A 20,792-nucleotide genomic window follows, 5' to 3' on the forward strand; every position below is an offset into this window, starting at 1 on the left:
TCCGAGGAGGACTAGCCTTGGAGAGGCGTGAGAACGCAACTTCGGCAGCGGGCCACTTTAGGGCTGCAGCCGTTCTGTGCGTCGGTGGAGACGCGTCCCCGAAGGCACTCTGCCTATGCCTAGAGGCCGCGCCTCTGCCCACGCCACGCAAGCCTGGGAAAAGAAACGAGAGTGTCCGGCCGACTTTCACTACCCTCCGTGGCGGCCAGGAACAACGGGACGGGCCAGCGCGCCGGGGTGCAAAAGCGAAAGGGAGGGAGAGCAACCGGGCTGCGGGCCGGGGCCTAAGGCCGGGGAGGCGCCGCCCCAAGCAGGGCAGCTAGCGGGGAGCCCCGACGCCCGCCCACCGCCCCCAGATCAGGATTGGTCCCCCTCCGCCTGCGAACGGGGCTCACATGGTGACGTTGGGGCTGGTGGTGGCGCAGCAGCGGCTCTCTCCGAAGAACTTCTGCTGCTCCGCGGGCTGTTGCTGTTGCCACTTCGGGCTGCAACTTTTGCAGGCGCGGCCGCTGGGTGGGGCCCTGGGAAGCTCCGCCCCGCCGGCCGGGGAAAGCCCCCAGCCCCAGCCCCAGGAGCTGGAGGCGGAGGAAGGGACTGCGGTGGCACTCTGCTGGAGGGGCGCCTGAGATTATTGGGGGGGCAGAGCCCCCCAAACGATTTTTTGAGGGGGCTCGGGCCCCCTCAGACCCCATGGAGTCGGCGCCTATGCCTCGACTGCAGATGGAATAGCTCATTACATCTCAGCTAAGTACACCAGTGAGGTTGCAAAGGCAAGAGGTATGGGAATGGCCACAGCTCAGTGACAGAGCATCTCTGTCGCATGCAGAAGGTCCCTGGTTCAATCCCCCATAGCATCTCCATGCAGGGAGAGCTGGGAAAGTCTCCTCTGAAAGAGAGCTGCTGCCAGCCAGTGCACTTAACATCTGTGCTAGCTGGACCAATGGTCTAGTTTGGTATAAGGCAGCGTCTCATGTTCCTATGCTCCTTCACCCCGTCAACCTCTCGCAGCTTCGGAAAGGAGACTCTCAGCAGCGCCGCCAGTCAGCCTGCTTGGGAAACCGCGTTTCGGAGCTGAGGGCAGCCATAGCAGCATCTCAGAGCCGGAGGGAAGCAGCGCCTGCAGAAACGCCACGCGCATTTGTAAGGAGGAGGCGCGCGGCCAATGCTGCAGCCACTCCGGCCAAAGAGGTCAGTCCGTGCCTTCCTCTGAAAGTGAAGGCAGGGGCAGGCAGATCGGGGGTCTACCGGCAGATCACAGGATGCGTTTCAGCAGGGATTTGTGTCCCCCAATTTCTCCCCTGCCGGAATGAAGATAGTTTGGACTAGCCAGAAGTAGATTAAAATAAAAATAAAATTGCTGGAGAACTCAGAACTGTGAGTTCCCACATCCAGTTTTGCTGCTTAAAACAAATTCCTGGAATCCGAGCGCTTTTGCGCCTGGGTCCGCGTGATGGATGGATCTGGGGAGTCTAGTAAAACACGCTCAAAGTAAACACCACAAGTCCGAAGCTCGCTCCCGGTCTAAGGTCCCTCCCTCGCCCCCTTATCTCGCCAATCCACTTTCTCAGGCAGGAGGAGACGTCTAGCCAGCTTGCCCATTTCACTCTGGTTACCAAAATGGATTGCTCCTGTCTACGCTTCTCCCTGGCGCTGTTCGTTGGGGCAAGTGCAACACTTTTGGAGAAAGGATTGCAGTGAAAAAAATCTGGCAGCAATTATTCAGCTGCCCTAACCGTCTCCTTTTAACTTCACACGTTAGGTTCTGTTCAAGGGAAGACTGCGGGGATGGGAAAAGAGGAGAGGCGGTTTTTTTGGTGGAGGGAGTTTCAGTCAAATCTGTTGAACTTCCCCTTCAGTGCAAAGCCCCTTCTCTCCTGCGGAGGCTCAGCTGCTTCTAAGGAAGCGCATCTTCCAAGGAAAGAGAAATGATTCACTCGTATCTTGTCATAAGGGGTGGGAAGTAAGGGGGGGAGGAGGAGGAGGAGGAAAGACAGGATGGTATAAAGCAAGAGACCAGACACTGCTCTGCCACAGTTGCTCTGAGGTCCTGGGAGAGAGAAGGAGTACACACTCTTCTTCCCGCTTCTCGTCTGCCCGCCTCTCCTAATACTTGAAATAAGAGACTTCGCCACCCGCAGGTTCCAGAGGAGTAAATATAACAAAGAGGGTCTCTTTCCCCCTCCTCCTTCATATTTTGCAAAGGTGAGTGCCGATTTTCTTCCTTAAAAAAAAAAAGCATTTTAATTTTTTTACAATCGGTGTTCTTGCCCCTAGAGAATCCAGAGGGCGTAGCATTTTAAGTGAGAATTCTAAGCCTGATCCTTAGAGATCAGTCTCGGGGGCTCTGGAGATTTATAGCCAGTGAATCCGGACTCTTTCCCCTCATCTGCTTTCTCAGAGGGATGGGGTAGCTTTGTCCATTTTGGCTCTGTGCTTTTATTTTTGTGTCTTTTTTGTGTGTAATGCTTTTATTTGCTTGCATTTTCAGCCTGCTCTTTGGATTGCATCCAACTTAAGTTAGAGCTAGGCCTATTGAAATGAATGGAAACCAATAACTTGGGTCCATTAATTTCAATGGGTCTACTCCAAAGAGGACTTGGTTTTTTAAAAATTGCATTTATGTCCCACCTTTCCTTCCAAGGAGCTCAAGGTGGTATACATGGTTCTTCCCCTCCTCACTTAATCCCCACAACAACCCTGTGAGGTTCAGCTTCATGACTAAGTGGAGATTTGAACCCTGGTCTCCCAGGTCTAAGTCAAATGCTCTAACCACTGCACCATACTGGCTCTAGATACATCCCTTTGAGAATTATTTTTAAAAAAGAAAGTGGCAAACAAGAGCAATTATTATTATTAGATGGAGCTGATATTAAGTTGTATATCCACTTTGTTTTATAGCTTTGTGAATTTTTTATTTTTAATGAAAAGGTGTCTGAGTTTATTTATTAAATGAAACTCACATACGTCCACATCCATCCATGCCAGCTCTATGCAAACTGAAAGAGTGTGACTGACAGGCTCATATTTGTCCACTTACAACTTTAACCCAGTCCAAAAGCCAACATTGTGTCTGCTAGGCTATATACTTGCTCCCTCACAAGGGCTGAGTCCTTGGTATGTCTGTCTCCTGAACCAGATCATTTTTGCTCAATGTTTTATGGAACACAGCAGAGCATCTGGTGCAATCTTCACCTCTCCTCATCTTATGCATGGATAACCTTTGTTCCATGCGTTGCCTGCTAGTAAATGCTTCAGTGAAGATGACTAAAGAATTTACATTGTGCTTGATTGTAGACTTGCTGCAATCAATGCACCTAAAATTAGTCATGCCCATTAACTTCAATGGGTCTACTCTGAGTAGGGCCAGCATGGCATACAACCTACTTTCTCTTCCTCCCACATTAGCTCATTAAAAACTGCTGACTTGAGTGCCAATAGACCCAAGATGTAGTAATCTGAATAATTGTCAGAAAATATTGGATAGTTTTATTTATTTATTCTGACATTTAAACCCCATCTTTCCTCCCAGGAGTTAAGACAGTGGACATAGTTCTTCCCCTCTCCCATTTCTTCCTCACAACACCCCTCTGAGGTAGGTTAGGCAGAGAAACAGTGACTGGACCAATATTCCTAGATGACTGAGGATTTGAACTTAGATCTCCTGGGTCCTAATACACCACACTGGTTCTCAGCAATAATGTATTTACCTGTCTAGATGAGGGATGAGTTGTTGTTTATTTAATCAGGAATGGGGGGGGGGAACCTGTGGCTGCATAGATGTTGTTGGATTCCAGCTCCCTTTATGAAAGGATCATACAACATAGTCTTGCACTGAGTCAGATCGTTGGTCCATCTAACTCAATAGTGTCTACACGGACTGGCAGCAGCTCTCCAGGGTTGCAGGCAGGTGGACTCTCCCAGCCCTACCTGGAGATGCCATTGGGGGATGGAACCTGAGACCTTCTGCATGCAAGGCAGAGGCTTTTCCACTGAGCTATGAATCTTCTGGGCTGGGGCTGATGAAGGGTAAAGTCCAACAGGGTCTGCACCTTAAACAAGCTGCTACTTGTGTGAAATAGCAAGCTGCTTACAAGTTATATTAAAGCAACGTCATTCATTCTAAAGCTGGCACATCCTAACAGACTTGCTCCCATCTATTCAGCCCTTCTGAAACTCCTCATTTTCCATCATGCTCTTTCTATTAGGAACCCATGGCGGATGGCAGTCTTCAGCAGATTCACACGACTTAGGCTGCTATCCTGTAAATGCTTACCTGAGAGTAAGTTCCATTAAACGGTACTTCTGAGTAGACATGCATAGGACTGCTCTGTACTAATCCAGGGCTATGCATGTTTACGCAAGCCTAAATCCTACTCTGGTGGGGCTTGCTTACTCCTGGAACAACATGTACAGGATTGCAGCTATCGTTGGTTAAAATATATTTTTGCGGGAACATAGCTGATGCTGAAGAACAACTAGAGAACATGTTGTTCATTTTGGTTAATGGTGTAAGAATTGCTAAATGCAAAAAGGAAAAAACCAATATCCTTAACTAGTCAGCTCTTCAGTGGGTTGCTATGTACTCTTAAGAATCAGAAGGGTTGACTATTTGGGCTGGGGTAGAATGAATAGGCTTCTATGGCCTATAAGCTAAGTGGGCTATAATTTTAAAAGGGATTATTAGATCCTATGGTCTGATTTCAAGATGGGACAAATCTCTGTGTTGAGAATGTGAGTTCAGCATGGGCTGCTGTGGCTGCTGGAAGGATTAATCCCATCTCCCGGTTGAGAATTAACCATTATCTGTTTATTGAGCTGCACAGTTCAAATACCTATCAAGTTTTTAAACAGATCTGTAATATGAAGACAGGGGTCCCCAACCTTTCTGGAGGGAGATTGGGGGCACATTTCAGAATCTGTCAATGTACCCATTTCACAGAAGACAAACTGACAATGCAGAGAAACCCTCTCCTCAAAGAGCAGGCAAAACATCTACATTCCCTCCCCAATAAAATACAGACACAGGGACACAAGGAGCTGCCTTATACCAAGTTAGGTGACTGGTCCACCTAGCTCAGTACTGACTGGCAGTGGCTCTCCCAGGTTTCAGACGGGAGTCTCTCCTGACCCTACCTGGAGATGGCACTGATGGTTAAACCTGGGACCTTCTGCGTGCAAAGCAAGTGCTCTACCACTGAGCTATAGTCCTTTCTCCAAATCCCAGTTCTCAGGGTTCCATGTACAGCATAGATTGAAATCTCTTTGCAAAAACGCAAAGCAATGCTCTGAGCACTTGGCCAAGCATCCATCTGACAGTTTCACCTGCTGAATGCTGTGCACATGCACAGATCCACCATGCCTTATTTTCTAAGAAGGCAATTTGCTCTTGGGAATCATAGCTGATGGGACTCTGTGCAAGAAGTGTGACAGAACAGGGGCTTCTTTTATTGGCCAACCCTGCCTCAAGCCAGGGGTGTGGGGTGACTCTGCTTTTGTTCCCAGATCAAATATCACTTCAACTGATCATACCAAAGGTTTCCCTTTTGTTCCATCCCTCCAGATTCTTTTTCCACATGAGACTTCTCCTGGGTCTGCACCAGGAGGCATTTTTTCTGCCGACTCATGGCTTTCTGATCCATCCCAGATGTTGACGCGGCATCCGTAGCCTAAGCCCGGCGGATTGAAAAGGAGGCCATGCTCCTACAGTTTCCTCCTCCCTCCTCCCCACTCCCACCCTCTTGCTTAAAACAAAAGCAAAGTTTATTCAGCTGCCTAGATGGCAGCAAGATCCTTTCAAAAGAACTTCAGGCGCATACCAAAAACTTCCAACACAAACACAGTTTTGTTTGGGCAATTTTCTTTTTGGAAGGAATCTCAAATGCTGTGAGCCCACGAGAGCTTGACTTGAGGGGTTGGTGGTGGTATAGAAAGCCCTAAATTATTGGGAGCCCAGGTATACCAGAGAAAGGGCCTCTTCCAGGCATACCATGTCCAATTATTAAGATCCTTCTGGTGATCCCCTGCTTGCTATCTCAGCTGGTTTGTATGTCGCTCTTTTATCCCAGGGGAAGAACCTTTGTATTTAGCCTTTGGGGCCATCGTTCTTTGCTGACTCTGCTACTTTTGCTTTCTTGCACTTCATTGTCTCCTGGGACAATTGGGTGCCAGCAACAACAGCAAAAGCTGTTCCTGCTTTGCTTTTGTTTCCAATTTAAGCATGGTTTCCAGGAGTGCAGTGGCCAATTCAGAAGCACAGGATACCTTCGTGACAGTCACCGTCAAGTCCTCTCACACCCTTCCAAGATTATGCAGCTTTCTAAGATTCTACAACAATATTATCATTATACAATATTAATAATTAGGGGTGCTTTGCAACAATCAGTGCAGAACCTCCATGTGTTGCCATTCAGCTACTATTTTCTGTACACATACATGGGCAAATGACTTGGAGCAATCCAACATCTTCTCCTGGAGTTACACGTTTTCCACGAAGTTCCCTTGTTTGGAACAGAAGCTGCACACCATTCTTTTGAAATGGAAGCACCTTGTGTTCCTAGATACTTAGCTTTGGCTCAAAAGGCTCCCGTTTCATGCTGACTGGATGCTGGATTCAGGGACCCTGCTGCAGAAACCCTGGACCACAGCCCCACTGATGCTGCCAGGCTGTCATTATTCTTAGGTGGGATTCAACCACATATTGGCAAATACAGGTTGCACCATTGTCAGTCAGTGAGGACATTACTGAGCAAGACAGACCAATGCAGACTCCTTAGAAATGTAAGAAGAGCCCTGCTGGGTCAGGCCAATAGCCCACTGAGTCCAGCATCCTATTCTCATAACGGCCAACTGGCAGATCACGAGAGGCATCAGTGTTCTCCCTGCATGTGATTCCCAGTGACTGGTATTCAGAGCCATACTGCCTCCAATAGTGGTGGCAGAACCCAGCCACTGACAGCCTTATCCTCCATGAATTGGCCTGATCCTCCTTTATAGGCATCCAAGCTGTTGGGCATCTTGGAAGGAGGCATCCCTTGGGAATGAATTTCTCCAAGAAAGGAAGCACAGCAAATCTTGGAGGAATGTGGTGTCCATGGACCCACCACCTGATGAGAAGTCTGGTCTATCAGGCTTCTCCCTTACCCCCCCCCCCCACTATAGTGCAAGGAATGGGGAACCTCTTTCTGACCCACCAGGCACCTGACCCAATGCGGCAGTGAAAGGCATGGCTTAGATTCAGGGATGGGGGATGAGCAGCTTAGCTATTGTGCTACATAATTGATTGATTGAGAGAGAGAGCGGGGGGGGGGGGGATCCTGCTGTGGCTTAATGATCTCGAGTCTTCCAAAGTGAATAGCGGGTCATTCCTCTGCTTCCCTGCACAGGGGCACCTTGGAAATCATAAGCTAGGAGAGAACTCTGCTTCTGCTCCCCTTTATCACAAGACAGAAGAGCAGCGGCCAAGCTCCCAGCTGGAGGCCAACGCTAGACAGTGCTGTTAGCTTAAGCTGCATAAAGAGCAGACAGTTCCCTTCGAGGTCAGGATGGGATAAGGAGGGGAGAGTAATTAAAGTGTTTGCCTGTCCCCACATCTGGACTGTGTGTGACACAGCAGGACTTTTCTCTCTGAACATATTTATATGGGGCTGCATCCCGTGTTGCCTTTCGGCTTGCATGGCAGACTTCCACTGGCGCAATGGGATCCCCCCCCCCCCGATCTCTCTTCTGCCCCACAGTCCCACTGGTGATACACCCTCAAAATTTTCTCCAGATGGTTGGAGAACCCTTTGAAGCAGATTTTTTTGGGTGTGGGTTTGTGTGCATGAAGAGAAGAGGAACAGGAAATCCCACTGGGCAAGTGGAGTGTCGCCCATGCAGTGCTGGATAGCATTGGCTAGGTTTATGACGCTCTTCCTCCAGGTTGTTCTGGGCAGCATTCATAGGGTCCACCAAGCAGGGGTGGATGGGTCAGCCTAAGCTCACCCCATTCATTTCTCCTGGTGTCCTACCTTGATCTCTTCAATCCGGTTTTGCGCAGATTTCTTTGAAAGAATGCATGAAAAGATTGCATTTAAATTGGACACACTATTTGTACGCATTTCCTTCAAATGCACATTTCCCAATGTTTTCCAGTGCAGTTTCCCCATAAAACACTTGCTTGAAATGCATTTGAACTATAAAACATGCATTTTTTAAAAAAAGAGTGGAAACTGCATTGCAAAATTCAAAGGGGTACAAAATTCAGAACTGTAGTTTCAAGAAAGTTCAGGACTGTCAAATTGAAGTCTTCTGCAAAAGAGAGGCCAAACAACATTTAAGGCTGTGCCTACTCCACACACACACACACACACACACACACACACCTGCAATAACCTTGTGAGGAAGGTTAGCCTAAGAGATAGGGACCAACACAGGTCATGGAGTGAGAAGGATTCAAACTCGGGTCTCCCTATTCCTTTCTGGAGGCGGAGTGCTGGACTTGAGAGAAGGTTGTGGTCTGATCCAGCAAGCAATATAAAAGGTGCCCTGCTGGCCTATCCAGCCCAGCATCTTGCTTTCCACTGTGGCCAATTAGATGTCTTTGGGAAACCCCTAGCAGGGCATGAATGCAATAGCCACTCTCTTGCTGTTGCTGTCTCTGGCAACAGGTGTTCAGACTGATACAGCCTCTGAACAATAGAGCTGGAGCAGAGGGATATTGATTTTGTTCATGCTACTGCTCTTTTGGGGAGTTAAAAGCTGGTCAGGAGGCTGAAGTTAGAGCTAATTAGAGAGAATTGCTCAGAAGCAGGATCTAGGCCAGGCATAGGCAAACTCAGCCCTCCAGATGTTTTGGGACTACAACTCCCATCATCCCTGACCACTGGTCCTGTTAGCTAGGGATGATGGGAGTTGTAGTCCCAAAACATCTGGAGGGCCGAGTTTGCCTATGCCTGATCTAGGCTCAGCAGAGGAAGTTTGGGATCTTTCTTCTTGAACCAGATTCCATTACACAACCTTAGGTTGATCCTCTGAGCCTTTGGATTCTGGAGAATGTCAAGGAATGTGAGACTGGCTGACGAGTCAATGCTTGCTTGGCGCGTAATTTCATTATTTCATTTTAAATCATGTCATTGCTGAAATTCCTGGTTCTGGCCACTGTCAGTGACAGGATACTGGATGACTTGAGAGGGGAAAGAGAACTTGTGGACATTTTGGCCAGTCTCTTTGGCCAGTGTTTACTTCTCTTCTTCCACAGATTTTTATCAGTCTTGAACCGGCTCCTCCTTTTAGAGAAGCACTTTCTGCATCTTGTAAATTACTCACGCAGGACACTGCAAGTCACTCAGCACTCTCAGGCGGAGAGAGGATTGTCTCAGTGTATTCTTTTCATAATCCCTCTGAGAGCTGGTTCTGACACATGATGGTTGCCATCTGGAGGCTGCTTTAAATTGGTCCACGTGGTGGTTGTCATCACGTGGAGAGCTGCTCACTCTAAAACAGCTATTCTAGGTCTTAGACAGTGAGATGGTTCCCAGCAGCTCTGTTGAGAGTTCTTAACTCAGGGACCTACAGCCCTCCAGATGTTGTTGGAGACCATGAACATCTGCAGGCTTGCTGCTTTTGTTATAAGTGAACTGGAAACCTTTTTTGAGGGGGTGGGAGAAACAAAGCTCAATAGCAGAGCACCAGCTTTGAATGCCGAAAGCCACAGCTTCAACCCCTGGAATCTACAGTTTGAAGGGGAAAATTTAGCCAGGTGATAGGGTAGAATTCTTTCTAAGACCCCGGAGAGCTGCTGGCAGAGCAGACAATACTGAACTGGATGGGCAAATAGTCTGACCAGATTAGGCATCTCCTGCAACCTCAATAATGCAAAATGTGTGCTCGGCCACTGGACTTTGACACCTGTCCCCCAAAATTAACTGCAGTGGGTTCCTAAATCTGATAGATGGCAGGAAAGGATTTTTGGCGGGTGTAAAGGAACACAGGAAGCTGTCAGCATTGTGTGCACTGACTGACAGCAGCTATCCAGGATTTCAAATGGGGAACATTCCCAGTCCTAACTGCAAGCAAACTAGTTGCTCTACCACAGAGGCATTCCCTCCACTAGATGGATGGTTTATCTAAACTGGGAGGTTGCTCCCTACCTGTTCTAGATGGGTTCAAACTCTCCCGAAAGGGTGAACCACGTCACTTGGAGCAAGCTCAAGCTTTGAAGCCGTGCTTGGCAAAGTGGTTTTGAGCGGTCACTCTCCTATAGTGTTGGGCCTCCGCCAGGCTTACCTGGTTCCAGCAGGTTGACAGATGCATGCTGGGCTGCTGCCCTTTAAATCCCCCACAATTTCCTTTTAAATCAGCGCTGTTCCAGATCATTGTGGGAAACTAAATTGGTGGCCTCCATTGAGTCAGGTGTTGCTCGTACGATCCATTATTATCTGGTATTTTCTATTCAGAGATGAATAATATACCTCTGGGAACAAAGAGGCAGTGGTCACATTCACACCATTTATTTATACAAATATGGATCTACAGTGGTACCTCGGGTTACATATGCTTCAGGTTACATACGCTTCAGGTTACAGACTCTGCTAACCCAGAAATAGTACCTCAGGTTAAGAACTTTGCTTCAGGATGAGAACAGAAATCGTGCTCTGGCAGCGCAGCAGCAGCAGGAGGCCCCATTACCTGAAGTGGTGCTTCAGGTTAAGAACAATTTCAGGTTAAGTACGGACCTCCGGAACGAATTAAGTACGTAACCTGAGGTACCACTGTACTTTAAACAGTCATGACTTCCCCCAAATAATTATGGGAACCGCAGTTTGCTGTTCAGAGCTTCCCTATTCTCTTCCCAGAGCTGCAGAGTTCCCTGTGAAGAAAGATTGATTGTTAATCTGGAAACTGCAGCTCTGGGATGGGAATAGGAGTCTCCTAACAGCTCTCAGCACCCTTAATAAACATATAATTTTTTGATGGGTGGGGGAAGCCATGACTGTTTAAAGTGGTTTTAAATGTGCTTCAAATGTATGGTGTGGATGATTGCAAGGACAGTACCCTGTCTGTTAACATGGTAAGGTCTAGTTGCTGGAAGGATTTAAAGAAAATTGGCTGAGGTGTCCGATCCTGCAGGCTCCCCATCCTCAGTGTGCCTACATAAAGCAGCTAGTTTGCTGCCTCTTGTGTGTCTGTGTGTGTGTGTGTGTGTGAGAGAGAGTGCCAACAAACATTACATCAGATTGGCACATTGCTTCCTCTGTAACTTTACTGCAGAGAGAGCAAGCAAGCAAAGGCCTGGCCCTGTTTGGGAAAGACGGCCTGCGAGGTCTGATGGGGCAGCGGGGGGGGGGGGGGGGAACGACGCGGCTTATGGTAACTGTCTGCTTCCCTACCTAAAAAGCTGTCCGCCTTGAGCAATGGGCCAGGCTAAAAGGCCACATTGTGGACGCTTTACAGAAGAGCATCTATTTATAACCCCCTCAGAGAAGCCTCTGAAAGTAGGAATTGTTCCCCTGAAGTGGGTCAGACTGTCTACAAAAGTAACAGCTTGAGGTTAGCCACAGCAAGCCAGCCTTTTGCTTGAGTGGGGTTTTGCAGGAGGGTGTGTGTGTGTGTCAGTTGGGTGACGAGGACAGGACCAAATAATGCTGGAAAGAGAATGAGGTTAAGGCAATATTTGCCCTGAAAAAAGTGAACTCATCGGCCAGGAAGCTAAGAGGCACATAGTTTGAGAAAGGAGAGGGGGTGACTGCCTTAGGTTTATCAGTGACTGTCGGATGGGGAGAGAATGAATGGTGGAGAAGATGCTTTAGATGCACAGAGCTTAGAAGGCAGGGGCCCCTCTAAAGGGAGCTTGTTTCAAAGAGATTTCCTCTGCAGGGGAAGAAAATCTCAATCTCCCTCTCCCTCCCTCCCTCTCTTTCTTCAGCTAGAATTGCTTAAAAAAAATGTTTCTTGCTAAAGTTTCCCTCAACTATACAGAAGTGTCAGCCTCCAGATGCTTGGATTTTAATGTTTAATGTGTCTTTAATGTTTTAATGTTTAATGTGTTTAGGGACTGAGAGGAAGTTGGTTTTCTTTGCATTTTTATGACAAACACTATACTTGGAATGTTGCACTTCTATGGGTTTTGCAGCGTGGTTCTCCCACCAGACAATGTGTACAAAAATGCACATATTTGGGGAAAATGTGTGTAAAATGCATAGGTTTGTGAAAACCAGAGGCCAAAATGCTTCCGTTTGGGGAAAAATGCATACGAACATATTGGGGGTGGGGGGAGAATCACACTACAATGCTGACAAATTTCCATGATGGTTTTTCTCCTTATATACACAAAAGTCACACTTTGCAGTTCATGTGGTCACGGAGAGGCTGGGAAGTGCTCCCCCCACTCTGTGAAACAAGTTTAATGAAGGGAAGGAGGTGCTTGACACAGTGGTTTAGCAAGTAACTGTCTGGAGTGCCTCCCATCTTCTTTAAATGGGGGTGGGGTTTGGGGTGAGCTGTGTGGGGAGAGGTGAGGGGGTAAGTGAGGTTGTAAAGGGAGGGTTGGTCAGGTGCAGAGGGAGGGCAAACAGGTTTTTGGGGTTGGCAGGCAGAGCAAGCAGGAGTGGCAGCCCCTAGGTTGTTGGTTTTTAAAAATGCAGATTGCTGTGGGAATGTGAACTGAATTTAAGGCCGGAAGAGAAGGAAACAAAGAGAAACTGAAATTGACAGTTCCATTCATCCCAACTTCAGTTATTATATATGATTATATGTACATATATGATTATATGATATATGTATATGATGATATATTTCACAATATATCATATAGTGTGTTATAAGAACATAGTGCATAAACAAACAAAAAGAACCATGTAATCAAAGCAAAGCTGAATAAATATGCGTGCTTAAACATCAGGCGTGGCAATGAAAATATTTTATCAGGAGCCTGGAAAGTTGGAAATTTTAGAAGGGAAAGTACATCTGTCCAAGATGGCTTTATGGCTTTGGGTAAAAAAGCTTAGCTGAAAAGTGTTTGTACATGTGTGAAATGTATGGGTAGCATCTCACTATGAGGGAATCTGACTGTGCGAGACCACTGGACACGTGTACTTGTTGCATCAAAGCCATTCTCCATCAGTGTTACCACTGACTTAGGGCACATCCAGACATCCTTTTGTGTCCTGGCACTTTCCCTGGGGAAACCCACATTTTATCGCTGAAGCAGAGCAAATGGCAATGCACAGAAAACCTGATTGCTCTGATTCAGCAGTAAAGCACAGGTTTCCTGGGGAATTCACTGGGACAAAAAGAAAGAAAGAAAGAAAAGAAAAGCCACTCAGACATGGAGCATTAAAGCCCGGACTGGTGCTGAGAAACCTGGCACAAAAGGAAGTCTGGATGAGCCCTTAGTGTAGGCATCTGGCTTGCTTTCCAGCTCTTTCCATTCCAGCTCCCTGAAGAAGGAATGTCACAAGGTCTTTGTATGCAGTGTTGGCTGCAGTTCAGTGGTAGAGAAGTTGCTTTGCATGCAGACTGTTCCAGGTTCAAAACTAAGGCAGATACCTATGTTTCCTGTGCTCTCTAAGTCACTATTAAAATTGTTCAGCATCTCAGATCCATCAGGGCTCATCTTACATCATTGCAGCTAAATATCTTTTTTGCCCAACTCCATCCCCAGACCTCACTGATACCATTCTAGAGCCAGTCCAGCGCCCTTGTCTTTCCCCAGCAAAGTGACATATAAGTAATATAGTAAATTAGAGAAAATCCTGGTGCTTCCTTTGCAAAATGGATCTTTCATTTGCTCTGATATTGCTGGTGACAGATTTTGGGAGCTGGCAGAGGGTTCTGAGTCTGTTTTTCTGCCAGGCAGAAACAGCTCATAGCTCATGGCTGACCTCTTCAACCTGGCTCTTTGGGATTGTCTGCTGTCCTTTTCCATCAAGATGGGATTCTGCTTCCATAATAATACTTGGCAGGACCACTTCTCCTGTCTGGGCTGGCCTGGAAATCAACAGGGATTGGGGCTATTGAAGAGCTTATACATAGTAAGGGCATCTACTTTACAGCCAGAAGGTTCCAGGTTCAATCCCTTGCATCTCCAGGTAGGACTGGGAGTGATCCCTATCTGAAACCCTAAGACTCACTGCCAGTCAATGTAGACAATACTACCAATGTCTAGGATAGCCTTTCTCAACCTGTGGGCCCCCAGATGTTGTTGAACTACAACTCCCATCAACCCTAGCTAGCAAGGCCAGAGCTCAGGGTTGATGGGAGTTGTAGTCCAACAACATCTGGGGGCCCACAGGTTGAGAACAGCTGGTTTAGGAGAATGCTGGCCCTACTGTTAGGCAGAGTGAAGCATCCACCTCTGGTAGCAGATGCTTGGTGCAAGGAGTAGTAAAATCTCAGAGGACAGAGCTTGTGCACCATGCAGCCTGCCTTTCACCTAAACTAGCTTGCTGCCCTCAGTTACAGTAAAGGATGCTGTCATCTGTCTGGAAGTTAGAGTCCGTTGCTAGCACAGTTGGCTCCTGAATATGTCATGGGAAGGTGCCATCTACTCTTTCACCTCAGACACCAAAATGTCTTGGGTCAGCCCTGTCTGAGAGGAGAGGCACTGATGTGGGAATGAACCAAGTAATGGTTCCCAAAACATGAATGACCTGCTCTGTTGAGGCCCCCATTCCATGCAGCTAATGTCAGAATGGGCAGCTAAATCTTATTGCAACAACAACAACAGAAAAAATGTAAGCTTTCTGTTTCATTTAATGGAGAAAAACATGACAGCGTGAAGGACCCCATTTTATAAGTTGGGGTAGAGGAACTTTCTTTTCTTTTTCCCAAATATTTTTTATTGAGTTTCAAAGATGTTAACAATTTAACTTCTAATTTAATACAAATTTAAAATAATTGTTATAACTTGATTTCCCACCCTTCCTCCTTGCTCTTTCCATCCCCACACTTTCCTGCTGCATTATATAACATACTTTTATCTGTTACATTTTTCCTTCATTATGACTAATTATTCATTAGGGTAAGGAAACTATTTCAAGCCACATTCCCTTCTGAGGGAGACATGCCAATGGTGGGTGGGCAGGGTCAGAGCCAAAAGTGGATAGAGCAGTGGATATGAATTTTACCTTTTCTCCAGGACAGTAGTCTTAATTTCTTCACACTCTCACAAACTCCATCCAAGCGAGCAAGAAACATTGGAGTTCAAGGGCATGTTTCGGCCAGCCAGAAACATAAAAGGGTGTGTGAAATAGGGATGGTGAGGGGTGTGGCTAGGAAGAGGGTGTGGCTTGGGTAGTGACATGAAGGCCAGGCAGAGAAGCCTAGAAGCCCAAGAGGTTGCCCAGTGTCAGGCTGAGAATAACTAAACTTTCTTCACTTTCCCTCTTTACTTTCTAGATCTGTTGCACAGACAAGAAGACATCCCTTTGAGGAGTGTTTCTTCTCTCATCCCAAATCCACAGAGCAGAACATGGCCAGAAGTCCCACTCTGACTTGGACTGTTGTACCATTTGGGCTACTCTTCCTAGTCCATGGAATCCATTGCTTTTTCTTGCCCAATGCTACCGAGTTGGAAAGCATCCTCAGTAAATACCAGGAGGAGCAGCCCCACTCAAGGACCAAGAGAGCCATTTCTCGATCGGACAGAGAAGAGATTCTAATGCTTCACAATAAACTGAGAGGTCAAGTCTACCCTTCAGCATCCAACATGGAATACATGGTGAGTTCAAAATGCTAAGTGAGGCTTAGCTCTGCCTCAGAATTTCCCTTCCACTCCTGCTCCTTTGTGTGCCATTTGTGCTTACTTTCCCAAGTTCTGGACATGAATTTTTAGGAAATATGCACCACAAACAGAAGCCTTCTTCTTGTACAGCTTCTAAGTAAAGACCATGTATTTTCCTTAGCTGCAGCTTTGGTGATACACAGACTTCAAGATCCCAGTCGTTACATTAGGATGACCAAAGATACGGTAATACTCAAATACATGGAAGCAGGGCACAGGAAGGTTTTATTACACATTACAAGGGAGACTTAATGTAGGCTTGCCTGCTTGGGTGACAGCCACCAAAACTGGTAAGCCTGCATCGATATTCCCTTTGTAATGTGTAGTAAAAGCTTCCTGCTGTCATGTTGAGGTGTATTTTCCCATCTTTGCTCTACATCACTGGCTGCCACTACTGAGGGTGAATAAACACACCATGGTTGATTCCTATAACTTCGCTCTTTAGCACTGCTAAGGAATTGCTTTTCCACAAGCAGCTGGAGGTGAAATAAAAATGATGCCTCCATGTATAATTTAATATAGTGCTATATTATCTAGTGTTGCCCTTTTCTGTGGCCAATTTTCTTTTATAATGCTGAGACTCACAGGTAAGTACTGTTCAGAGTATTCAGCCGCCCAGTGTTATTCAGCAAAAGGGCTTTCAGATGTTAAATGAAACTTGTATTGCTTCTTGTTGATTGTGGCTGAGGGATTAACAATCATTCTTATTTTGCTATATAAAAGAGTGGGGAATGAAAGGTCACCAGTAATTTAACTGAACAAGGAAATTCACCCATGAGGGGGCTTTAATCACTTATCTCCCAAGCCACACTCAACAGGAAGAAATGAACTATGTGGAGCATGGCATGTGAAACCTTTTCCTTTTCCTTTTCCTAGATCTAGTTATACGACTTTCTGGTACCCAAAGTGTTTCCATAATTAGAAACAATCAATAGCTGGTTGTTAGCAGAATGTTAACAAGAAAGGCAGATGTTAAAACCAGACCCAGAAAAAACATTTCCAATATGTAACATAGGGTTAGGGAGGAATTCGTTTGGACCACCTTTTGCAGGGGACAGGTGCAGCTGAAATATGCCCTTCACCAGATTTTGCAAAGCTGGTGTGATGCACAAAAACTACAACCCCCCCCCCAATATGTATTTTACATATGTCAGAGGTGATGCATTGGAATGCACTGAAAAGTGGGTATTTGGGGCAAGAAAGTGCATACAAAATTCGTATATATTAAATGAAGACTTCCTGTGTTCTTAGAAAAGAAAGGAAAAAGCATGGAAGATAAGAGAGTGATGTGTGAATGTGGAGAAACTGGCCCACTGAAGAGAAGTAACATTTTTATGTGTTGCTCTGTCCACTTTTGTCTCTGGTCCTGGCCATCTATAGCATGTGGTTGCCAGAAGGTTGCTCAGAAGGGAGTGTGGCCCTCAAGCTGTGGCCCAGCTTCATAACGGACACCTTGAAAGGATGGGAGGGAAGCATCACATTTTGGGTGCCATCTCTGTATTGACTGTATCTCCATTCTTCAGCCTGGCCTTGGAGACTAACCTATTTTTGGTCTCATTTAGGCCATATGCCTGTTAACAAATTCCAGTAACAAGGAGTTTCTCCTTCAAGTGGTTTCCTGAAGCAAATTCAGCTCAGATTGCAGCTTCTTGAGTCATTGCAGCTGGAAAGGAACTGTTAGTAGGTCAGGTCAACCCAGGGCTACCCTCTGCATAGTTTGGTTATTCGCTCAACCTCTCTTGCTAGAAAAAAAGAAGGCTCTTTTGCCAGGGCTCTGTCATGGCCTTGCCTGGCCAAGCTGTGAAACTCAGGGTGGAGCTATGCCGATGAGGAGGGCGGGTCTACGCTTGGTGCTAAATGCCTCCCAATGAATTCTGGAGGAGAAAGTAAAGCTAGATGGGCTGTGAATATGGACCTGTTGAGCCCAATCCCCTCCCCAGAGGGTCCCTGAATAACACAGAGGGCCAGTGTGCAGGGTGCAGAGTGCTGGACTTCAGATAAGGAGGCCTCTGTTCAAATTCCTGCTCAACCATGAAGTCCACTGGGTGGCCTTGGGCCCATCAAGATGGGTGTCCCTGATTCAGAAATGACATATTCTGGAAGAATGGAATGTATCTCAGCCGGCTTGTTTGAATGTCCGTTATTGAAAGTGATGATGCATAGGACATAGAAAGCTGCTTTATAGGGGCCAGACCATTGGCCCATCAAGTTCAGTATCATCTGTACTGACTGGCAGACGCTGTCTAGGGTTTCATGCTGGAGTCTTTCCCAGCCCTGCCTGGAGATGCTGGGGATTGAACCGGGGACCTTCCACATGCAAAGCAGGTGCTCTACCACTGAGCTATAGCCCTTTGATACACATCGAAGGCTATATACACCCAAGGTGCATTGCTCCTCACTCACCCTCCTCTCCATCCCAGAGGCAATTTAGGTGGCACGGTCACCATTTCCCATGTTTCCCCCATAAGAACCAGAGGTGAGTTTCTCACCTTCCGGGGAGAAAAGGAAGCACTGTTATTTTCTTCAAAAATAGCACCTTAAAAATTAGATGTGTCGAAAACAGGAAAACAAATATTTTTAGCCCAGCAGCTTTCCAAGTCTTTTACTATTTGTCATCCAGGTTTTGTCAGTGAAAGAGGAATGTATAAATCCTTTCCAAGAAATTCTATTACACACAGACAGACACACACACACCCCTGAACACATTTATGTGGAAATCCTAAGGCTTTGGAATGCGTTTGACATAGGTCCAGTTTTCCACAGACTAATGAGTCAGAATGTGAATAAGTGTCCATGTGCCCTACTTTATAGAGAGCAGTTCTCTCTTTGAAGGTGTCCTCTGTTGGCAATCAAATCTGTTTGATTGTCCTGTCTGCTCCATGCCTGGTTTAAGGTATATATTTTAAGATTTTATATATGGGTGTTTTATGATGGCCTATATTTGTAATGCCTAATAAAGGTTTGGCAAAGTACGGAGGTTTAAGGTAAAACAACACTTAAGAGGGGAGAGCAGGTGGGTCTTGTTGCCCACCGATAATTTGCAGCACCTTGCCAGCAGTTGGCAAGAGCAGGCACACTGGCCGCAGTCTTCCTTGCTATGTTGCAAAGTTTCCTGTATGTATTTAAATAACTAATTTATTTAATTCATTTTAAAGCACTTATAAGCCACTTAATCTTTTTTTAATAAGTGACATACAATGTGAAACAAAGAAACAATATCATTAAAACAAAAGGACAACCTAAAACCAGCAAAACAGCAACATAAAAGCATATAAAAATGAAAAATAAAATAGGAATTGAGGTATTTATTTCGTTTGCATCTAAATGTATAAATTATCGTATGCCAATATTTGGCACCTTCTTCATTTTTTTTTAAGTAATGGGTTTTATCTTTTTTTGGGGGGGGGGGTTGATGTGTAAAGGACTACCCTAATTAGGAAGCCAAATTCTGTGATGCTACAACAAAAAGGCCAGTGTGCAGGAGTGGGAAAATTTTTTTGCTCCGTGGCTCAGATCCTCCAAAAGATCTGCTTTGTGGGCTAAATTTGAGAGATGAGTGGGGTTGCCCACTTGTCAAAACTCCTTGTGCTTCAATCTGAAAAGGAGAGGGAGAGAAACTCTCATCTGTTCCCTTTTAAGCTCTAGATAGATCTCTGCAGCCAAGCGCTTCAAGGCAGTCTCCACACTTCACCCATCTCCCCACTTAAAGCAAAGGGCTTTAACTTCTGAGATTAAATCCTGCCATCTGGGCTGCAGGATCCTGTTCCCTGCTGCAAGCAGGTGCTGTGGCTGATACAGGATTAATAAATACACTGTCTTCCCACACATCAAACAATGTCAGCTGATGGGCGAGTGGGCACGATTTATTGTGGCAAAAGCAATTCAAGTGTTTCATGGAACCTGATGGGCAACATGGTCCAAAAACATCTGGAGGACCACATGTTACCCATCCCTGGATTACCTTTCAGGCACTTGGCATGGCTCTGCTAGAGTCTTACACACACACACACACACACACACACACACACAATTATCATCTTTGCAATGAAAGCTAAGATCCTCAGGATGTTAAATTGGGTGTGATCTCTTGCTCTCCATAATTTGGTGGCCAGGTGCACGAAAGACATGGTGTCCCCGTCGTGTGCAGTCTCCAGCTGCAAATCTATTTAGAATCACAGCTTCAGTTACGGCTGGGCAGACAGCAGGCGGTTCCAATGCTTATGAGGGCAGAAATGGCCCTGCTGCTTCTCTGAAAGTAAACACACAGCTGAGACGTATTTTCCTTGGCTTTTGGGTTCCTTGCAGCTCAGCGTTGCAGCAGCAGCAGCAGCAGCAGAAGACACTTCAGGCTAATGTCTATTTACTCATCCAGCATGGTTACAGCTTCATGTTTTGCTTTCGCTCAGTGTGCTTGTCTCATGTGTTCCCCGCCCCCCCCTTTTTTCCTGGGGGCCATGAAGCCTATAAAAGAGTCTCACAGACCAAGCAGAAAGGCCAACTCTAAACGACTCTCCTGGGGCTGGCTCATAATCCGCCTTTCATCGAGTCATATTTACCTAATAGGACTTGGAAATCATCAGCGTTCACCTCTGGAATACAAACGGAGCTTTGAAGTCCTTTGTGTTTCAGTGCAAACAACACACAAGCCAGTGAGTCCTTGGTGCTTTTTTTTTTCCAGTCCAGGAGCTGCTCCGGAGAGGGGATTAGCAATCGCAAATGATTTTATTTTCTGCACGCCCATAGCAAATGCTTCCAACTAGAGCTGGTGCTAATTTGAAGCGCGTTGCAAGAACATGTGTTCTTGGCTCGAGTTTAACAAATCCCCCTCCCCAACTCCTCATCATGCTTTGGCTCAGAAAAGTCACACGATCTAAGCATGGGATGTACTTAAATGACCCAAACACAACGCAGGGTTGCCAGAAAGCCAGGTACTTTTACCTTGTCTTGGCATGGGCTTGGTTTACATTTATGTTGAACCAATGATTCGATGCTGCACTGCCAATTTTATATGCCTGTGAAACACCTCTTTTCT

The 20,792-nt window shown here is 46.3% G+C and overlaps 1 protein-coding gene across 2 annotated transcripts in view; it reads left to right on the plus strand.

Annotated features, from left to right (window-relative positions):
- The first annotated feature begins 1,612 nt into the window (after positions 1–1,612).
- CRISPLD2 (cysteine rich secretory protein LCCL domain containing 2) overlaps positions 1,613–20,792 on the plus strand; it is a 49,672-nt gene continuing 30,492 nt past the window's right edge. The window contains exons 1-3 of one of the 2 annotated variants that reach the window (XM_083513724.1): positions 2,016–3,049; positions 14,115–14,175; positions 14,239–15,697. In XM_083513724.1, coding sequence (XP_083369850.1) covers positions 15,449–15,697 — 249 coding nt within the window. In that variant the 5' untranslated portion in view covers positions 2,016–3,049; positions 14,115–14,175; positions 14,239–15,448. Of the gene's footprint in view, positions 3,050–14,114; positions 14,176–14,238; positions 15,698–20,792 lie in introns of both variants that reach the window. The other variant, XM_083513723.1, reaches the window with a different exon arrangement.

The sequence above is a fragment of the Podarcis liolepis genome (assembly GCF_965112155.1).
Source record: "Podarcis liolepis genome assembly, chromosome: 7".
Classification (NCBI taxonomy): domain Eukaryota; kingdom Metazoa; phylum Chordata; class Lepidosauria; order Squamata; family Lacertidae; genus Podarcis; species Podarcis liolepis.